Genomic DNA, 21,436 nt, shown 5'->3' on the forward strand with positions numbered 1-21,436 from the left:
CACCATGTATAATTTTTCCTCATCTACAATGGTTAGAGATAAAAGTTTTGAAGGGTTTTCCTTTAGAAACCAAGACTCAATAGTTCTGCTGCTCATGGAACAGCTGTTTTCCTCCAGCTCAACTGTTTTCTCCCCAGTTCAACTAAGCAACGTTATTACTAATGTAATTATTTCATGAATTCTTCCACCCTATTAAAAAAAAGCCACAACCAGAAACTCCCAGGCCTAGCTGGAGCAAGCCAAGAGTGAATCCTGGGGAGAGGTATGCTTCCCATATATGGCATGGTATTCCAAAATATCAGATGAACAGCCCTCATCTTATGATCGAAACATAACTAGCAATTATGGTCAAGGGAGAGATTTATAATTCTGGTAAGGGAAATGCATTCTGAATCTTGACAAGGCTGTGCAATGACCTTAAATATGCCATACAAGAAATAAATGTATGTTACCGCTTCAACTTCAGAGTTCACTCTAAACAGCCAGTTTTTGGGAACACCTAATTGAAATGAGTCTTCTCTCATTAATATACATACCTGTGTGCATATCTATGTATCTATCTATCTTACTCCTACTTTAATTAATTTTGAAAATTTTGTTTTCTTGTTTTGGGTCATAAAGACGGTGATTTAGGATTAGTAGATTAACAGACTGTTCACTACTAATTTAGCCCTCAAACTCGCTTTTTCATGCAAAGAAACCAAGCTGTCTGCTTAAGTAGCTGATTACTTTCTGTGCCTTTTGTCATTTTTACTCAGAAGTTCTTTTCCCTCTGACTGAATTGCTTTGATAATAAAATTATTCCTGCATTAGATGTATTAATCTCTTCTGTTTATTATGCTAAGGCTTGGGAACTCTAGTCTTACTTGTCTTTCCGCCAGCGGCTACTTTAATGGGCATCTTTCCCTCTCTTTTTTTCTCTTGTAGGATCTTAATTACAAAATAAATAGAATCAAACATGAAAGACAAAATATTTTAATGCAAAGAAATTAACACATTAATATACCAGATAGTACTGTTTCTACATGACTTTGATCAAGTGAAGCACTGTGAAAGTTTGATGTTATTCTATTTTTTGTTCCAGTGTATTTTCAAATGGACTAATTACACCGATGAAAGTCTTCTGATTTCAGTAAAGTATTTTCTGGCAATTCCAGATTTTTGCCAATAGACTTTGTAGACGGGTAGGAATCAGATCTTCCAGAGTAAAATTATTTTTTAAAAATGCCCTTTTTTCCCAGTGTTTTTTATAGTAGTGCTTGTTCCTATAAAGCTTACTGCTTGTCCTTCTTATCTCATCTCCATGTTCTTCTTATCTCATCTCATTCCTTGTCCTGTATTCTCTAGGTTTTGATGCTGCTAATGCTTATAGAGATTAAACTGTGAAGCAGAAGGTGAGCTGCCTAAATATCAGTGGAGCCATGACTGCCACTTAATGAACTACTTTTAATCATGCCAAGCTGGCATTGTATACCTCATCCATCCCCTCTCCCCAGGTTTGGAGCTGGGCTTTTTTTTTTTAAGGAGAATGTAGGGGCATCCTTTCTGCTGAGCTTTGGGTTTATTTAATCTGAGGGTTAATCTGATAAAACCCTGAATGAGAGCTCAGACATGGAGCCACCAATTCCATGATGATGCTTTTTTAAAGGTCTTGTTTCTATTTTTATTTATTTACTAATGCGACAAAAGAAAAATATCCTACTTCCCCCGCACCCCATTCTGTAAACACCTGTAGAGACTAACTGGGAAATCCCATCAGTTTGTGCCTAAAGGAATATCTTGCCATATTTTTAACAAATAGACAAGCATCTGCTTTGATTTTTCCTGTTAATTCAATACGGAAAAAAATAAAATCTGAATCTCAAAATTAATGTGTTTAAGGGAACTAAGTTCTTTATTGCTCTGTAAATAACCAAGAGCTGTAGATGATATTTACTATGTATCTGTACATGAAACTGTCCCAGCTGAGACAAACAGCTACTGCTTCCCAAGGGGTGTGTCAAACAAGAAAATGAAAATGGAAGAAGTTTCACTATCACCATATTTTTGTCTTTTATCAGTGTTTATCCTAAAACAACAGCCATGTCTCATTATAAAACAATGTCTTTTCAGAGCTCCTTCAAACTATGGGATCATATAACATAAATAACAAAATTATATTTGTGTGCATTGCGTGCATTATCTGTGAGCCCCATGCAGAGGAGTACAGTACTAGCTATTTCTGTACTTTAGATAAATATAAGATGACACAGGATAACAAGCTTGGGCTTGAAACAGAAACACCAATAGATCATAACATTTGCTGAAGTTACAGTCCTATGGGGGAACTCAACCTGGCATGCTCTTGGAATGAAATTTCTGCCCTATTAATTTTAAATCCAATCTGTTAGAAAAGTAAGTGTGCCTGAAAATATAAAAGGCAAGATATCTGACTTTTCATTGCATTGCTCCTCAAATACTCATTTTCTTCCTTGATAATTGAGTGCATGATGAATGTAAAATGATACGTCAGTGCTATGATACAGTTCATGTCCACGCAGATGGAAATTAATGTATGAGGTGCAAGAGAAAAGGAAAACAGACCCATAATGGTTAAGTGAAATTAAATTCCAAAAAGATTTGAAACCAACCATTGTGCTTCTTACAGGGAAATAAGACATAAAAGAGAAGATAAGAGACAAACCCATTTATCTACAGTTCTGAAGGAACAAACCCTTCGCTGGGTATGCATGAAGAAAGCGCACATTCTCCCCCAATTTATAGTTAGTTTACATAAAATAAAAGCTTTAACAAGAGTGCTGAGAGAAAGGTCCATGCAAGCATAGCCAATATCACCAAGTTACAATTTCTGACTTGTTGGCTTATCTTATGAAATCTCTTCTCTCTCACTTTCTCAGTTTGACCTCAAAACCAGTCGCACAATTTTTACCAGGGAAAGTTCTATCCATCAGTACAGAATTTATGTCCCCACAAAAATGTTTGAGCTCAACAACTCAGCATTTCCTGAGGAAAAACTGTTTTACTGAATAATCCTGATCAGCTTAGTTGTTTTACGTGAATCAACTAGGATTCTTCAAAGCATGTAGGTGCTTTGTGCTTGAAGCACACATTTCAATTTAAGACATTTCTATGGGCTTTGCTGAGCCAGTGTCAAGCTGAGAGGAGACAAGGTTGCTTAACATGTCACAAAAATAACCTTCACCTGTAAAGTCTCTATGAGTGTTATGAACAATTTTGCATTAAGTCACACTGACTAACGTCAGTTATAACTGACAAAAAAAAAATCATAGTACACCATGGAATGATTTTTATGTATTTTATGTCCATATTCTATAATTATTCTTGCTTGGACATAAATTGTATGGCAAAATGGTTAAGCAAGCTATAAAGATTGTATCTTTCGCAGTCCAACACATTAACACCTTCTAGATGCCATAAATAATCCCAAGATTAAAGCTTATTTTAATGAGAAATTTTCCCATTACCTCTTTAATCAGTTTTTTCACCTCCACTATCAATACTCTGTAGATCACAATTGTCTTCATGATACACTTAAAAGCTACAGTACATTTAAGATGATTGCAGATGACATGTCATACTGCCAGAACCTCATTTAGAATATATTATATACTTTAAGATAAAAAACATCTGAAAGAACACTTAGGTCTAATTTAAATGTGCAACCTAAGCACCAAGGGAGAAATCATGATGTTCCAACTGCTGTAACATGCTCTAGGTAAAATACAGCTCTGCAACTCATTTCTTCAACACCAGTTAAAAGCAATATTTGACTGTATTTTTAATTTATCACAAACAAAAATAAGGAAGAAACCACCCACGTAAACCTAATGTGAAATATGAGAAAAATAACTTCTATTTACACAGCAAGCAGTGAATTTAAGCATATGATGGCATCCTAAGGATAGTCCTAGTTTGCCCTTTCTACTAGATCTTTTAATAAGTTGTTAGGGTGAAATACATATTTATCATCAGAGAAACAGAGTATGAGGAAATGCCTACCATCATCTGCATCAGTGACACTGAAGTTGAGAATAGCGGATCCTGGAGACAGGTTCTCCATCAAAGACGTGCTGTATGAGGTCATGCTGAACACTGGTGGGTTATCGTTGATGTCCAATATATTGAAGTACACTCTGATGGTAGTAAACTGGCCTCCCCCATCTTCCGCGCGGACAGTCAGAATGTAATACTGCTGTGCTTCATAGTCCAGTGCGCGAGTCAGGTTGAAGACTCCGGTAATGGGGTTCAGGAAGAAGACACCCTCTTCATCATCTTCACTTACAGTGTACGTGATTTCCCCGTTGATACCAGAGTCATCATCAGTGGCTAGAATGGCTGCCACTAAGGAACCTGTGCAGGATGACAGGACAGCAAAATCAGTCACTCGTAAAAGGCAGCTCACCAGCTCATCATCAAGGAGCTCTGTACAATAAATTGTATACTCTGGTAGAAACTCAAGCCTCAGTGTTGTAGGACTAATGACTATGAAAGGTTTTTCAAAGCAGAGAGGAACAGTATTCAGTATGATGTTTATTTTAAAGGGCTACTAAAAAAAACCCCAAGAAATGGCCAGGAACATTTGTTTTTAATCTTTAAATGGGAACATGTCCAGATTAGATATCAATTGGAGAAAAAATACCTTTTCTCTTGCTAGGTATTTTCTCTCTATAGCTCAAAGGACCCTCTCCTCCCCGCAGACAAATATGAGTTTTGAAACCTTCTAGATATTTCTTTGTAAATGCAGAAATCAAAATGTCAGTACATACCAAATATCCCAGCTCTACTTTTTGAAAAAGTGCCTTCACAGGGTAACTGCAGTTAGAAAACCAGAAACCTTATAGGGGTCCATTCTTCACTGTTTTCTGAAATTCAACTCCTTGTGAATTTGTGCCATTGTTTTCATTTCTGCATAGGTGCATTTGCACGACTGACCTATCTTACTAAAGTTTGGAAATTGTCACTTTTTAGTATTTCAAACACTAATTATAATTAAAGATCAGCTCATTTTCAAGAAAATAAATAATTTAATTTATTTTCCATGGAAGCAGATGAATTCCATGCGTTGCAGCACAGTTAACTATTTCCGAGCAATGCAATAATGAAAACTGCTTATCATCCAAATTAAGAATAGTGCTACAACTTCCTTTAATCCAGCTGAATATGCTGGTATCTTTTACATCCATTTGATTACCTCATGCTTTAATGTTGCTGATTGTGCGTTAACTGGCGAAGAGGGCTGTCCCGAAGCTGGATGGGATTATCAGCCCTCCAGCGAGTTTGCAGCACAGCAGGGTGAGGGAAGCTCAGCAGAGAGCCGTGCTGAGGCCCAGGGAAGATACGATTCCCCATCACGGCTGCCAGACTGCAAGGGGAAGGGGGATTATTCTCTGGGATAGAGCACGGAGCCCCGAAGAGGAGACCTCGCAGTGCTTCCCCTCCGGATGAGCCTGCCAGCTGCTCTGGGACCGCTGGAGAGCAGAACAGGAGAAGCTGCAGCACTTCAATTATAGAACCAGGCTGTTTCTTCCTTTGGCATCCATTACTGCTGAGCTGGTATAAGGCACAAATGTACACCCCATAAATGATGAAGGAGAGAACTCTCATCTTAACGTGGAGGGAATTATGCTTACCATTTCCAGGGTTATTCCTGCTAAAACAGACCCAGCCTCAGGACTCTGAGTGACAAGAGAGAAGAGCATAGCTGGGGATCAGCAATCAAGCCGCCCCGTGCTGCACAGGCGTCTCAATTACTTCCAGATCAGATTCCTGAGGCACAGCCGATTGCACTGTAATCCTTTAATGCAAAACATCACTCAATTTTGGGACTGTGACTGTGGGACAGAGTGCAAAAGTTGGAGGCATGGGGGTAATCTTGGTTGTCCCAAGCTGAGCCTCCCACGCTTGTAAGTCAAAGCCCTAATAAAAGTTTGAAAGCTATCACCATGTCATTTACATCTCCTTTGTTTATTCATGTTTTAGAACAAGTTTCTAAAATGCTTCAGTTACTAATACCAGCAGATACTGCTTTTATACTAGCATTCTGTATAAAATACTGGAAACTATTTATTGTGAGAAATATTAATTTCTCATCTGGAGACATATAATATAGCACAGCTTTTGAAAATTTTTTTTTGATCTAAACAGTTTCTAGCTTATGACCTAACTTTGAAACATCAAAACATAAGCTTTAAAAGAAGAAAACGACTTAAGAGGTCAGTGGTCATACTTAGGAACCAGAATTAATTATCTAAAGATCAGATTTTCTACAAAAATCTTGTCAAAAACAGGAGTCAAGGGTAAGATCAAGGACATATGATGTTAGGGTTAGTAACTGAGCACATGTAGGGAATATTATTAAGGTGCATGATTGGCTGTTCCATGGTCACCCATTTTGTGATCCTACATTTGATTAATTAAGTACTGTAAGCCATATTCACTGAAGATGGTTCAATCAATACTAGCATCACCATGACATCTTTTTCATGATAGGTTACACTGTTTGTATCCTGTAAGTTGTTCCTCCTACTTTTCTGCTTGCTATTTTTTAAGTAGTTGCACTCAGAGGCTTGCATTAGGATACAGGCGTAATTCCTACTCCACATCTAGGATTTATCTGAGTGGCAACCATTCCTCTATTTCCTATTGAAAATAAATTTGAACCCACAAGTGATAGAGATTTCCTAGCAAGCAGAATTCCAGCATGACACGACTCTCTCTGTCTCTCCACCCCATCTGACAAATGCTTTCAGCATCTTCTGCCTCCTGGCAAAGTCAGACAGGTCTGCTACCCCCTCCCCATCAAGTCAATTTGGATTGACAAAATTAAAAAATTCAGTCCATTTTAGGGCCATTTCCTATTTACCTGGAGTGGCATCTTCTGGGATGTCAAAGGAGTACACTGGCTTGGAGAATCTGGGGATATGGTCATTAACATCGCTAACAGTGATGTTTATTCTCATGTCTGAGGACTGCAGGCCGTCATCAGCACGAACCAGCAAGGAGTACTTGGAGCGGCGCTCCCGGTCCAGGCGCTTCGTGGCTATCAGGTCTCCTGACTCAGGGTCAATGTGGAAGCTATCATCCGCACCACTGATAATAGTATATGTGACAAGGGCATTGGCTCCCTAAGTAAAAACAGAAGTGGTCAAATCACATTATTTGCCAGGAAAACCACACCATAATTTTCAGTAAGACAAGAATCGTTCCAGTAACTGCACTTGGCAAATATTTTTCAGAACAGTTTCCTTTAATAAACAGCCTTCCTGCCCAGTCCCTGCTTCAGTCCCCCAGTAAAGACGCATACACACACAGTTTTTATTTACGAGACATGAAATGATGAAATTAAGCAGATACTTTTTGCTCCACTGTTCATAAAAGGATCACATCCAGTCAATACCATAAAGCTCTGATACCTGTTTTAATTTCAAGCCAGCATCACTAAGCAGTGTAACATCTCCCCTCTTAACAGGGATCAGTGTTTGTTCTTCTTGTTCTACATTCAAAGGTTAAATTAAATCCCTGCCAGTGGGATCAGCTCTGCCTTTCCTGCTCTCTGGAGGTGGGATGGAGGGAGGAGGAGAGGGAAGGATGCAAGGAGGGAGGACCACGAGTGGCCACACGGCAGCTCCACCAGCCAGCACGCATGGCAAGAGCTGCAGCTCCCGGTCAGGAGAAACTCACAGGAGCTGTGCTTGCAGCAGACCCTCAAAGGCTACTTTCTGCATGGAAATACATTTATCCCTGTAAATAAACAGCCCCAAATTGACAAAACATGTGTCATTAAAATCACAGTTCTGATCCCTTGGGTTGTGCTGGAAGTCAAAAGCATTTGCTTTTGGGTCAAAGTATCTCATTTGTCCTTGGAAAAAAAAAGGATTCATATGGACTTCGAGCATTTTGGTTAAAAGGAAAATTAAGGAAAAGTGATTTTACACAGAAAAAACAGTAACTTTTTTTTTCCCCCTTAAAGGTTGAACATAAAACTTAAGAAAAAAAAAAAATATGGAAACTTCCATTCAAAAAACATCGACACGGTGCATTTTGCCTCAGCCCTACCCCATCACAAACACCAAGACAAGTCACCTGCATCCAGTCTGTATCATTGATTACCAGCGAGAAAATCAATCCGCCTTACAGATCTTAGCTCTGAGGAGCACTGAGGTTTCTGAGAAAAAGGGATGCTGCCTGAGCTTTGTTTTCATCCACCTCCTGGGGATGGGTTGTGCAGCATGACACTGCAGCAAGAGGGTGGTCCTGGGGATATACGCAGCTGGCTAGAGCGCCCAGCACCAGCTTGGGTGACATTTCCCTGAAAAGCCAGTACTCAGTTATAAATTTTGGTTCTTAGCAGACTGACATTGGTCTTTAAGGGAAAACAGAAAGAGACCTAATATCCCGGGGTGACGTCCTTCTTTTTCCCAGACACGCTTAAGCGCACTGAAGGTTTGGTAACCTACAATATCGGATACATGTACCTATACCCCACGTGATGATAATGCTCAGCAGTGCATTTTGGTGGGCGAGCAGGTATTTACTGTGCCCTCGTGCCAGGCCAGAGCTCAGGATTCACAGCTGAAAACTGCTGCTTGCATGCGGGTGGCATTTCTGCAGTGAACAACTGATCAAAGAGATCAAGGGGAAAGAAATTCTACAGCTGTTTCAAACACTCTTGCCTAAAAAAAGCAAATTAACAGAGATAAACACCTGCTCGTATTTGTGAGAGGCAAGACAAGCATTAGTTACCTGACCTTATAAGAGTGCCTCTTGCCAAGCTTTTTCTCTGGAGTGTTGTTTCACAGAGTCAGACTGAGCTAACTGATAAAATGAAATTTAGAAAGAAAACAAGCTTCTACGGGTGCCCAGCCCTGAAGAGCTGCACACAGTGCTTCAGTGTACACAGCATCTGTGTGCTCAGGTGTACCTGGGGACATCACACACTTTCCTGCAATTGTGTGGCTTAGCAAAAACATCTGATGCAAATTTAAGATTTCAGAGATGACCACATTATTCACCACTTGTTTGACTAGCCAGCATCCTCCTAATAGAGCGCAGCTAAAACCACAGCTACACATGATACTGGTTTAATCAAGTTAGTAACTTTACATGAGTTAGGTGAGAACCAAAATGAAATACAGATATGTAAAATCTATTAAAAAGCTGTATAAAAATTTCCCATTAAAAACTGACTTTAAAAAGTTGCAAAGCACCAGAAGCTGTTGTAATTGTTAAAGCCTTTGGTACCACTTAGCACGTAGAGAATGCCTTGACATCTTTTCTCAGATCTATACAATGTCCTTGTAACAGACAAGGGTTTGAAATTTGCTGCCTTCATACTACCATTTTAAAATATTTGTAAGAGGGGTTCTTGTACACAACTCAGCCGTGAGTTTTAAGGGTTCTGTCACTTACCCTTTTCAAGCTAGAACTTTGATTCTGAAAGCACCTGTGCATGTAGCAAAGGCAGCATGCTGTTTTACTGAGCTGTATTTACGGGTTGCATGTGCAAAGAAAGCAGCCGGAAAAGTATAATGTCACAGGACTATTATATGAAAAACAGGGAGCATTCACTATGCCCTCAACTTCAAAGAGGGATGGGGAGTGGGAGGGAAAGGCAAGTATGTCAACTCCAGACAGTGCGGTAGTTCAATATTTACTTCTTCCTGAACTGAAGCCAAACAGTCTTTGTAACAAAATACTTTTTGTTACAGTCATGCACCTTTCCAAAATCCTATATTTGTCTGTATGTCAGGTTGCTACCAGAAAAGGAAGGGAAGAACAAAAAGTTCATATCACATTCGTACCATTCCTGGGGGTGCTCCAGTGGTTCTCTCTGTAGTAATAAGATTAAGTGCACCAATTAACAATCACAGGACAACTAACCAAGCTAACACAAAGAAGTCCAGAAATACAATTTGCTTGAGGGGGTTGAATTACCTTATTATTTGAATGCAAGAATTGCTCGTTGTTTTCAAGTGTAACCCTATATTTTAATGACAACACAAACTTCCTTGCATGCTCATATCGACTTTTTAGGCCTTTCCCCAGTGGAAAGAATCAGTTCAAGTGAATGAAACAATATGATTAACACTCTCATAACTTACTTTCCAAAAGAAATAAATACATTAAATTGTATGTGGATATATTTGATGCATACAACAAGACTGCAATATCCCTTACTAAGCCAATTGGCCAACAGTTTAACATCAGTTGCTCAAAGACTTTTGCTAATTTCTTAATAACTCCTCAGTTGCAGCATCATCACAGTAATGAATCTAAGTGGGCAAAATGAATTTGTAAACCAGTTCATGTACAGAGCACATATTTTAGCATTATTTCTTCTCTCCTCTTTTTGGTGAAATAAAACCTTCTTCAGGAAAGGATACTACTAAGTAATTCTAGTCAAAGTGGAAGCAGGCATTATCAAAAGTATTCTTGTTCTTCAAGGCTTGTCTCACATTAATTTTTCACACCCTTTGAAACTGGGCTCAACTACAACATCTCTGCTTCAAAGTTAGTTTAGAACTCAAGCTGCAGTCTTAAACTGAATGCCAATAAATCTTTATCACAAGCTGGGCAGTCCAGCACCTTCCCCAATTCATCGGGTACAGTGTATGATGAGACCATGTCATGGTTTAGCCCCAGCCGGCAACTAAGCACCAGGCAGCCACTCACTAGCCTCCCCCTCCCCAGGTGGAATGGGGGACAGAATCAGAAAAAAAAACCCTCATGGGTTGAGATAAAAACAGTTTAATAGGACAGCAAAGAAATAGGAAATATTAATAAAATTACTGATTAAGGACTATACAAAAATAAGTGATGCACAATGCAACAATTGCTCGCCACCCAGTGACTGATAGCCCGTCCCCGAGCAACGATTCCCACCCCCAGCCATCCCCAGTTTATATATGGAATATGCTGCATACGGTAGGGAACATCCTTTTGGCCAGGCTGGGTCAGCTGTCCTGGCTGTGCCCCCTCCCAGCTCCTTGTGCACCTCCTCACTGGCAGAGCTGGGGAAGCTGAAACGTCCTTGACCGAGTATAAGCTCTACAACTACTTAGCAACAACTAAAACATCCAGGTGTCACCAACATTATTCTCATACTAAATCCAAAACACAGCACTATACCAGCTACTAGGAAGAAAATTAACTCTATCCCAGCTGAAAGCAGGACAGACTGATAACAACAAGACAATCTAAAACCAAAACATGGGGCTTTTCTTGCCATTAGTGGAACCACTCATTAAGAGATGTTAGCAAAACATTAACTCATTACATACAAACCACTGAGCAGCCTAGAAGTAATAGAGTATTTCTCACTTGCCCCTGTGTGTTTGCCTCTGTGTGACTTCGTGATACCAAATACAGTTTTGTAAATGGGCCAAACGCAGTTTAAAGCATGACTGCAATGACTCCCAAGGCCAAGGTCTCACGAAGGGAATAAGGGAACAGGTCAAAACATGTATTTCCAGAATAGCATTTTTAGTACAGATATTCAAATACAAAACCATGCTCCTACCTCATCTGCATCCATGGCTGTCAGCTGCAATATTTTAGATCCATCTCCTATATTCTCTTCTACAGTCAGATCAAGCATATCTGTGGGGAATACTGGTGGGTTGTCATTGATATCCTGAAGTGTTATTTCCACCTGTAAAAAAACAGAAATTGCAAAAAGTTGGTAAGCACTGTGAGTTAGATGCTGATTGGACCTGAACGTTACAAAGCACATAATTTTGAAAGAACTCAGGTAAATTGTTCTTAATCACATGAATTAGAACATTCCCAAATCACACCAACAACAGGAAAAGCCCCTCCGGATATTAAAATTCCACATTGTTATAAAATACTCACAGGAAAGCCTCTAACATAAATAAAGTTAATTTGACTTGTTGATAGCAACTGATTTTAAATGGTCCTAGTCTAGTTTATATTGGAAAAGATCCACTGACAGACTGTCATTGTAATCCTCAAAGTCAGCCCCTGGAGGATAGCTGCCAAGTCCCGGGGCAGGAGATCATTCAACCATTAAATGCTGCCTGACATAAAGATGAGGTGGTGTAAAATTCTCTCTGAAATGTTTATATATTGGCAACTCTCCGTTCTGAGGGAGGAAAAAACACCCCTGCGCTTTGTATTTTTTTAAAAAATAATCTGTTTTTCTCTCTCTCGAAGCTCTCCTCTAATTGCAAACATAAACGTTACGTTAGAAGCACCCCCTAGCATCTACTCTCCATGCCTATGCACACCTAAAAAAATGTTCTTTTCACAAGCTATGTTTGTGTGCTTTTCCAAGTAGTAATGATAGTTTCTGAAAGGTTGTTGTGTGTTATTTATTCCTAGTTTTTAATATGCAAGATTGCTGCCCTGCTGATGCTAATTCAAAAAGCTGCAGAGCTCCATTTTCCCTTGTTGCAGGGTATGGCAAGTAATATTTCAAAAAACGAAAGAGAGAGGACACAGCTGTTTTACATTTATCATGGAAAAAAAGGCTTGTTTTGGACACAAAATATTAAATGGCCACCAAAATCTGAAGACCTGTTAACGAGAACACCACGTAGATGAAGGAAGCCTGTCTGTATTGCTTGTCAAGGACTAGAGGAAGGCAGATAGGGCTGTTACACAGGAAAGGAGGCAAAGGTATGGATGACTTAAAGAAGAAACCTAGATTGACAGACAAAATATTATTTACACTACAGTACCGGCATTGCCATTATCCACAAGGGATCTCCCTGGACTTAGTTGAAAATATATGGGTTAGGCTGCTCTGGATATAATCAACACAGATATTTCTGTTGTTCTGAAGTCTGCGATTTTTACTATTTCTAGTCACCTGCCATAATATTTTCTTTTTTCATTCTGTTTTCATACAGACCACCGATTGCCAAGACATTCTGACTTGATCAGCAGGATGATTCCAAAGATAAGCACTTTAGTGATAGAGGTTTGGCTGTCCCCACAGAACAACTGAGTCACCCAGGCTCACTTGGAGCATCTTTCCCCAAGCTCTTAGTGGCTGCACCCTAGGGTCATCAGTCCTCTGTGGGCTTCTTGAGACCACGTCCTAAAGGAAGGTCCATCTTTCCGTCCTCCCAAAGGCAACTGTTTCAGAAAGCCTAACACTTCCACCAGTGCTAGGCTTTGTGGATGAACATATTTGGTGTGTCTGGCTACTGTCCTTCATCAAAGTCCCTGAAAATATAAGTCACTGTAGACATGTAAATACTCAGAGTATATTTGGTCCTAACACACCTATCTCTTCTGCCTCAGAGGACATTTCTAATGCAGAGAAGGCTGCAAGGAGCTCAGCTCTTTCCCCAGTAAGCATTTTTCTTTCAATGGGGTTTCTTCAGAGGGTGGAGAGATCTAGACCACTGTGAACACATTATGGTTACATTGGTCTCTGGTCAGTATATACACCACATGGGGAGACACCTTCCACCTGGGGATCTTAGCCATCCTCAGTCACCTCAAGTAAGTGAGCTTTTTTCTTTTCTTCCAGTTTGCATTTGGTATTTATGCCCGCAGTAGGTCACTGTTACTGTCAGCCTGCCAGAACTTTTCCACAGCATTAAAGAGAATTTAAGTGTCTTTAAATACAGAGGAAATATTACATTAATGTTATAGATATATCTGCTGGAAGTGCAGACAAAACACTGGTCCTGTAGGCCTTACATGGCCTTTTAGAGAAGGACATTATTTATTTATACAGTATTTAATTCCTTTGGCCATTCACAAATGGTACACTAAACACTTCATGGCCTGAGACACATTAACCCAGAAGGTTTTATCGTTAAATTTAAATCCCTGACAACAGAAGCACAAGAAGAGCTGACCAGAGCATCACAAGCAGTGATTCGACAACTGACTAACCAGACACAAACTTTCAGAGAATACAACAGCCTATGATGGCTTTCATGGTTACTGCTGCATCTGGGTGACAATCATAGAAATGGGAGACACGCAGTAGAAATGACAGATGAAGGATTCTGCCAGCTATCCTTGCCAGAAACTGGCAGAACAAACTATGTATGCTCTTCTGCTCCAAGCATAGCATTTCCCCTGATATGGTTTCAAAGTAAAGCAGCTGTGCAGCTCTGCAATTTATTTATTCATACCATATATGTCATGCACAGCTAATGTTTCAGCTGCAGGTGACATTTCACCAGCAGAATCCATTTGCATGATGAGAGATTGTCCTTTGTAAAAATCATATGAAAAATATATGACAACTTATGGGGTTTTGGGTTAGGAGCTGTGCATTGCCTACAGCTTGCATAATGTAAAATAGTCAGAACCCAGGAATACAGATGGCTAAGGGTTGTGGGACGAAATAAATTAATTATAAATTCAGATTATATATTCCTCAAATAGAGGAAGTAATTTTACCCTGAAAAATCAGCTCTCAAGTAAACAAAGATGTATTTTATACTGAAGTAGTTCTTTAGGTCATGGAAAAATAAGAAATTCTCAAATAAGGAAGCAAAATTTTTAGAAAGAAACCACAGTATTTTTAAAGAGCATTTATACCGTGATTTACTATTTATCCACAAGGCTTAGATAATGCATATTGCTTCACAAATCACTGTTGGCTAAGTCTAATTAGCATCCTCGTGTAAAGCTATCTTTTTACTTCTACTATAACTTAGTACTTCCGCTTACATATAGTACTGCAAACCTAAGGAGTAAGATCCTGGGATGTGCCCATTTGCAGAAATTTCACTCAAGTAATACATCTCTGAGAAAGACTTAAGAAAAATCTTCACATTTTCCTCAAAACAAAAGAATCCATTAAGTTTTATGCCAAAGGCCTCATTTAAGAAAGAGTACATCCTGAACAAGTTCAGGTGCAAATTGAATGTCCAATCTTCTATTCAGGAGTTCAGAAATTAATTTCACTTTGAAATTTTTTCAGAAGTTCCAACCCCAAGCAGAAACTCACAGGAAAACCACAACCACAAAGTCTTTCCTTGCTACAGGGCACTGGAAGATTTCAGCATGCCTTATCACATCTTCACTGGGGAGGAAAAAGAAAAAATCCACAAAGCTTTAATCAAACATCTAAACTAAATCTCTCCCTAATCAACTGCCTCTATCTTTCTAATCCCACATTTGCATAAAGATATCAATGTGTGTCACTTGGATTCTTGAATACATAGTTTGATTAATATCACATGCTACCAATTAATAATTGTGTGCAATTCTGCCTCAGACTTAATGAAGGCAAGACAAGGTGGTCATGGCAGTATTACCAGCCATCTGTACCATGGGCATTGTGTTCAGAAGGGTCTACAGAACACGTGCTGTGCTCCCAGCTTGCACCGATGGCAAAACACCCACCAGTGACAACAGCAAGTACAAAAGTAAATCTCTAGGAAGCCAAAGGCCTCAAAACCCAACATATGCCACAGGAAGAAAAAAGGGACCTTAAAGGATTTGTCCAGACCTTGGTCCCTGGAAGAGGAAGGAACCATTAGGTGACAACATCTGTACAACTGTAGGAAGCAACATGTCCAGGCTACATGGAAAGGGACAACCACCACCTTCTCCAAATCTATCCACCATAGAGAATATTCTTGCCTGACCTCAAACCTGTCAGTCAATGTAACTCTAGCATGCAAGTGAGAGGCAGAAAGCAGTCACCTGAGAGGGCTCCTCGGACCGCTCCAAGTACTGCAGTACGGCCAGTGTCCGACCAAACACTTTCACAACTTCCCATCTGACAAATCCTCAATTCCCATTTATATCAGCAGTACCTTTAATATAGGACGCAAAAATTCTTACTGTCACTCAGGACTCAAATATAATAAAATACAGCAGCAGCAAAGGTAGTGAGGCATGTTTGCCAACACATTTGCACCTTTTAATTCTCTAAATTGCACTCTCCGGTGGTCCAGGCACTGATGTGGGCTTTGCTCCTCTGAACAGCCTTGAATTTCTGCAGAAGCCATGGGAACATAAACAGTCACAGACACTTCTAAATCTGTTAAGACTGTGATGGAAAACTGATTAATAGATTCAGAATATTGCCTTGCTTTATTTGTTCAAGGGGAAATGAAAAAATCAGAAAGCTTTGTTCTATCCATGTGTGTGTGTACATCTCCACAAAATGACTCGACTCTTGTACAAATTCCAGAAAAATGCTTTTCCCTCACATGTTTAATGCATCTAGAAAAAAGACTGAAAATTAAAGTTTTCCCTCAATGTTTATACTTCAGAAAAATACACGTTGCTTATTTGTAAAATAACCACAATAATTTTACATATCAATTTCTATGCAAACTATCTTTGGGTGGTGTTTTTTGTTTGGGGGTTTTTTGTTTGTTTGTATGTTTGTTTTGTGTTCGATTCAACCTATATTAAACTAAGATGCAAAAATACAGACATACAACAAACCACAGATATTAGCAAAAGCAGTGAATCAAACAATACCACAAATTTCCCTGTGTCTGAATCAAATTTCTCATTCTGCAAGCTTAGTAATATTCTCACAATAATGCCATGCTCCTGCCACTAATACAGATGGTCAACCCGTCCTGATCTGCGACAATTTGATTGCTGCAGCCTGCTGTTGCGGACATTTTCAGAGCAGATGAAGTTTTAATTACCTTGATCTTGTTTGGATTCTTATTTGCTGCTCAAATTAGTCTCTTGTGTTTTTTCTGCATAAACAAATTCAGAACAGATTGCAGCAGGGCAGCAGTAACCTCAAACAGTTTTGCCTCAATTGACTTTAAACGTAGATGTAAGAAAAATCTGAGGTTTTTTATTTCAGACAAACCTCAGGTCTTAACAGGTATAAGGAATCATACCAGGATCTTACTTCATAAAGTATACAGTATCTATTTGAGCATTTAGGGCATGAACCTGAACACAAGAAGTCACTCGGAAACTTGTTATTGTTTCAAAATGCTGTCTTTACTCTGAAGAAAGTCGAAAAAACCCTCTTTCAATTAACTGATAGCATTTATGAAAGAGACTCTTTACAAAGAGTGATGCTGCAGTGTAAAGTCTTCAACAGCTTCATACTTTCTACACAGATCTGAAAACAATTTATTCTAGCAGGGGGGAAGGAGAAACTCAATTATGATGGAAACCTAGAAAAAGAAAGATTATTTTTTGGTTAAACCAAAATTAATATGAGTTTTAGTTTGAATAATCTATTCTTCTAGAATACTTATGGAATACTTATTCAACATAATTTGTTGAATTAAGAAACAGTTGCTAAAAGACAAAGTTTCTTTTCTTAGAGCAAAAGAACCAATCCACTTCAAAAATACTAGTACCCCAGACAAGTATGACTGAACAGGCTAGACAAATTCCATGCTCAACATAAAAAGCTTAACAAGAAATTATTTTAGTGACCAAACTTACTGGGTTTATGAGATACAAAGGTATGTAAAATAAAACATTGCATTGGAAGGCAATGTGCCAAATTCTATCCAATCGTAACACCTTCTATAAACCAATCAGCTCATTTAGCCAGAACTTATCCCTCTGTTTTATTACACTTTTTAACATTTATTTTTCTTCTATTTCAAGGTGAGGTGGGGTTTATAGACAGAAAACTTTTCTAAAGTTCTTCCATCTACCAAATGAAAATGAGGGGAAAAAAAGATGCCACGGGAAACTTGAATGAGCTCATGTGGCAGAAGCAAGTTTCACCGGGAGTCCCCAAATGCATGCAGTAATTCTTGCTTGTAGCCACTCTATCCATGTTACACGCTCAATCAGAGATCTATAGATAGAACACGATCTAAGAAGAAAGGAACTCCCAGATGTCTCACATGTTCGATACTTCTTCAAACGCTACAGCTATTTGATTAAAGATCAAACAGAGTGGAAAGGCAACAGCTTTTCTTTCAGTTTATATGTTGTTGAGCCATTCTTCTTCCCCTTGTGCTTGCTGCCATGATGTTCATTGCCTCTCTCAAGAGTTACCATCTAATAACCTACAGGCAGCACCGGCACACATCGCTCTGAAGACTCGTTTATGCTTAAGCCATTATATGATCCTTCATATTAAAAAGATTAAGGGGCTTATTCTTCTTTGCTGGAGACCGTGGAAGTGCGTTATCAATTTCAACAGTATAAAAGTGAAAGGATTCTATTCCCCATCCCTTCGTAAATATTCTAAATAATATCATTCATCATGATAAAAGAGAAAAATTCAGCTATTAATTTATCACATCCATGTAACTAACTGAAGAACCTGGCCAACACTAGTAATTTTTCTCCTGCCTCCATCACTTCGGCCTTTTTATTCATCCAGCAAACAATGCTTCACTAATTCTGAAAAACACATATGTATGTGTAGATTCCTTTTTTATTGGTGTGAGTAATCATATTGGCTACTCACATCAGTGAACTTATGGTTATACTAAGTGTTTGCAGGACCAGTGTGTGTGTGCTTCCTCTGAACTGTGAGGGGAACAGAAGGATCAGAATAGAAGCAAGCAAAAATGCATTTCCAGAAAGAAAAGAAAAAAAAAATATTTTATATATAGATATATATATAGAGAGATATATCTATATATCTTGATATCCCTAGAAAATCTCTAAAAGAATGTTTCTAATAATGATAAAAACCCATAGGCTATCCTGAAGCAGTTTCCCAGCTTGCTCTAAGTACTGGGGGCAAAAAATAAACATATTTTAAAATTACTTGAATAACCAATAATAGCAGAGCTCAGGAAGGTGGAAAACTTTAACTACAGACCATGCATATTTACAATTTCCACAACAAGATGGAAAGCCCGTTTATAAAGAAAATATCTTGGGACAAGGCAATAGCTTTTGCTTAGGCAGAGGCTGAATGAGGCATCTGAACATCCCATTTTCCAGGAGGCAAACAATCCCAGTGCATGCTAGTACAATAAAAATCGCATTAGTCTATTGTGCTGCAGGCCAGCAAACCTGTTAAATAGAAATAAAAAAGTTGTTAAGAATCCCACTATTAACAGTGGGAAGATTGCAGCTGAGGAGAAAACGTGGAAAAAACTCCCCACCCAACTCTAAAAAGGTACTATTTGGAAAAAAAAAAAAAAAAAAAAGACAAGTTTGAATGTTTGGGGGCAGCAACAGCCACTTGACCTTTGAGTTTTGGGGTAACATCGTTGAAAAAAAATATCAGAGTAGTGAATATAATCCAAACTCTTTCTAGTACATCTCAAAGAAAGTCCCTAATATTAGGTAATGGTGACAAGCACTTATGCAATAAATGGATGTGTCAGCCATACACTGAGACCTTAGATAATTAGGATCTCTCCACAGAAGGAGATGAGGGCCCAAGACTTAATTTCGATGTCTGAGCTCAAGAGTACCTTAACAAAAGAGAGGATATGAAAGCTGTCCTGGACTATATGACTGCCCACTCCAATCACCCCAGTGCAGCAGAAGACAACAGTTTGAGCCCATCTAAAATAGGGATTTTAGCAATATTTCCTTTTCCCTCACAAAATCAGGAATTGCTACTGATTACCAGCCTTGAAATTGTTTGGAAATTTAGAGCTCAATGCATTTTGTTAACGTTTCCTTTTCTCCATTAAACAAACATGCATGGAAACATGATTAATAAGATTTATATGTAATGTTGGAATTTCCCAGGTAATTTTAATCTGTGGGCTCTAATTCCGGTATTTTAACACAACATAACTTTCTTGAAATTAAAATCATATTGTAAAGTACACTTTATTACGGCGATTTGATGCTTTGCAATCAACTTGCTTTTATGAAGCATCAATATTTTCTAAAAAATGCGGGAGATCAGAGTGCTTTCAACAACTCAGTGATTTAACTAACACTATCAGAAAAATCATAGAATCGTAGAATAATTTGGGTTGGAAGGGACCTTTTAAAGGTCATCTAGTACAGCCTCCCTGCAGTGAGCAGGGACATCTTCACCTAGATCAGGTTGCTCAGAGCCCCATCCAGCCTGACCTGGAATGTTTCCAGGGATGGGGCATCTACCACCTCCCTGGGCAACTTGTGCCAGTGGTTCACTACCCTCATAGTGAAAAATTTCTTCCTTAGATCTAGTCTAAATCAGGTGTAAATCTGCATTCATCAGTATTTAAAATTAAAAAGATGTCACTTTCTTGTGTTGTCCCTAGCAAATACTCATCTTAGTGCTGCAAAGAAAAGGTGCCATAATTTGTTTCTTTTTTCTCTCCCTTCCTTTTTTTTTTTTCTTTTTTTTTTTTTTTTTTTTTTTTGGTTAAGGTGACCACTGGGAGTTGCACTGCCTGGAGTCTTGATTAAATGTTTTACTGCATCCAGAACACTTCATCATGCAGCATAGCCAAAATCTATTACGGCTTGCAAGTGACTCATACTTTAGCTATGAGAAGATCATAATAAAGAACATCTTACATAAAAATGCCAAAAAGGTTGGTAATTTAATCTTGATTCTAAGTAGGTATGCAAGGTCTCTTTGTCAGCCCGTGCTTGCCTATGCAGACAATAAGACATTGTCTGGAAACGCATAACCTACTGTGGTTACATCTAACTTTTTGGCAAAGTCCAGATGATACTGCCACTGAAAAGAAATGGTTCGTTCTTGTGAGTGCACTGCAAATACCACTTCTAGCAAACATGCAGTATGATTTATCCATTCATGCTAGGGGTCCATCAGCACCTGGGCAGAATATTCATTAAAACCAGCGACAGGGGAAACGGCGTTATTAGCCCATGAGTAAACACATGTGGATGATAAATCCTGTCCCTCTACGGAAACAGATGAATAAACACCAGAGCAGCATACAGAAATTAACTTCAGAAACTGTTATTTGCAGCACTTACTCTTCGGATGCCTACCATACATCACAGAAGTGGACAGAAGCAACACCCTGACCCAGACGTTAATGAAATGAGCACTAGACCCGGGCGCTCGTCCCCCCACTCAGTGGCTTCCTGGTCCAAGGCAGAAGCAAAGAAGCTCTCCAGGTTCCCCAGACTGACTCCCTCCACTTCAACCAAGCCATTCACGTGTTCAGATACCCTGTCAGGTCACTCTGGGCAAAGATTTGTCACAATGTTGTGTTACACACCCTGGGGCACAGGGAAAGGAAGGGTCGGATATTCAAATCTTGAGAAAGGGCAAATAAAGCAAACAATTCAGGCTATGTTTCAGTTACTGGTCACTTATAGCTCGTGTGCGTTACATACATGCAGCCACGGCTGACGGCATTCCGCCAACACAGGCAACTACTTCTGCCGACCCAGGAGAAGGCCACTAGCCAGGACAGGACATCGGTACCTCCGCTCCCAGCCCCAAAACACCTGCAAAGGCTTGCTGAGGATGGGGTGCAATAACAATGAGCGGGGATTTGGGGACTGACTCCATTGTTTGAAGAGCCAGAACAGAAAAGAAATGTTTTTCTAAAGGCAAAGCAAGCCATGTTGCTATTCCCGCTCT

The 21,436-nt window shown here is 39.2% G+C and overlaps 1 protein-coding gene across 1 annotated transcript in view; it reads right to left on the reverse strand.

The window, feature by feature from the left end:
• The window catches only part of FAT4 (FAT atypical cadherin 4), a 72,599-nt gene extending 59,871 nt beyond the window's left edge, over positions 1–12,728 (reverse strand). Inside the window, exons 1-4 of the mRNA XM_010288961.1 lie at positions 12,723–12,728; positions 11,540–11,671; positions 6,884–7,145; positions 4,021–4,371 (exon numbers count right to left, since the gene is read on the reverse strand). Of these exons, the coding sequence (XP_010287263.1) occupies positions 4,021–4,371; positions 6,884–7,145; positions 11,540–11,671; positions 12,723–12,728 (751 nt within the window). The remainder of the gene's footprint in view (positions 1–4,020; positions 4,372–6,883; positions 7,146–11,539; positions 11,672–12,722) is intronic.
• Between the last annotated feature and the right edge of the window lie 8,708 nt (positions 12,729–21,436).

The sequence above is a fragment of the Phaethon lepturus genome, unplaced genomic scaffold (assembly GCF_000687285.1).
Source record: "Phaethon lepturus isolate BGI_N335 unplaced genomic scaffold, ASM68728v1 scaffold7856, whole genome shotgun sequence".
NCBI classification, from domain to species: Eukaryota; Metazoa; Chordata; class Aves; order Phaethontiformes; family Phaethontidae; genus Phaethon; species Phaethon lepturus.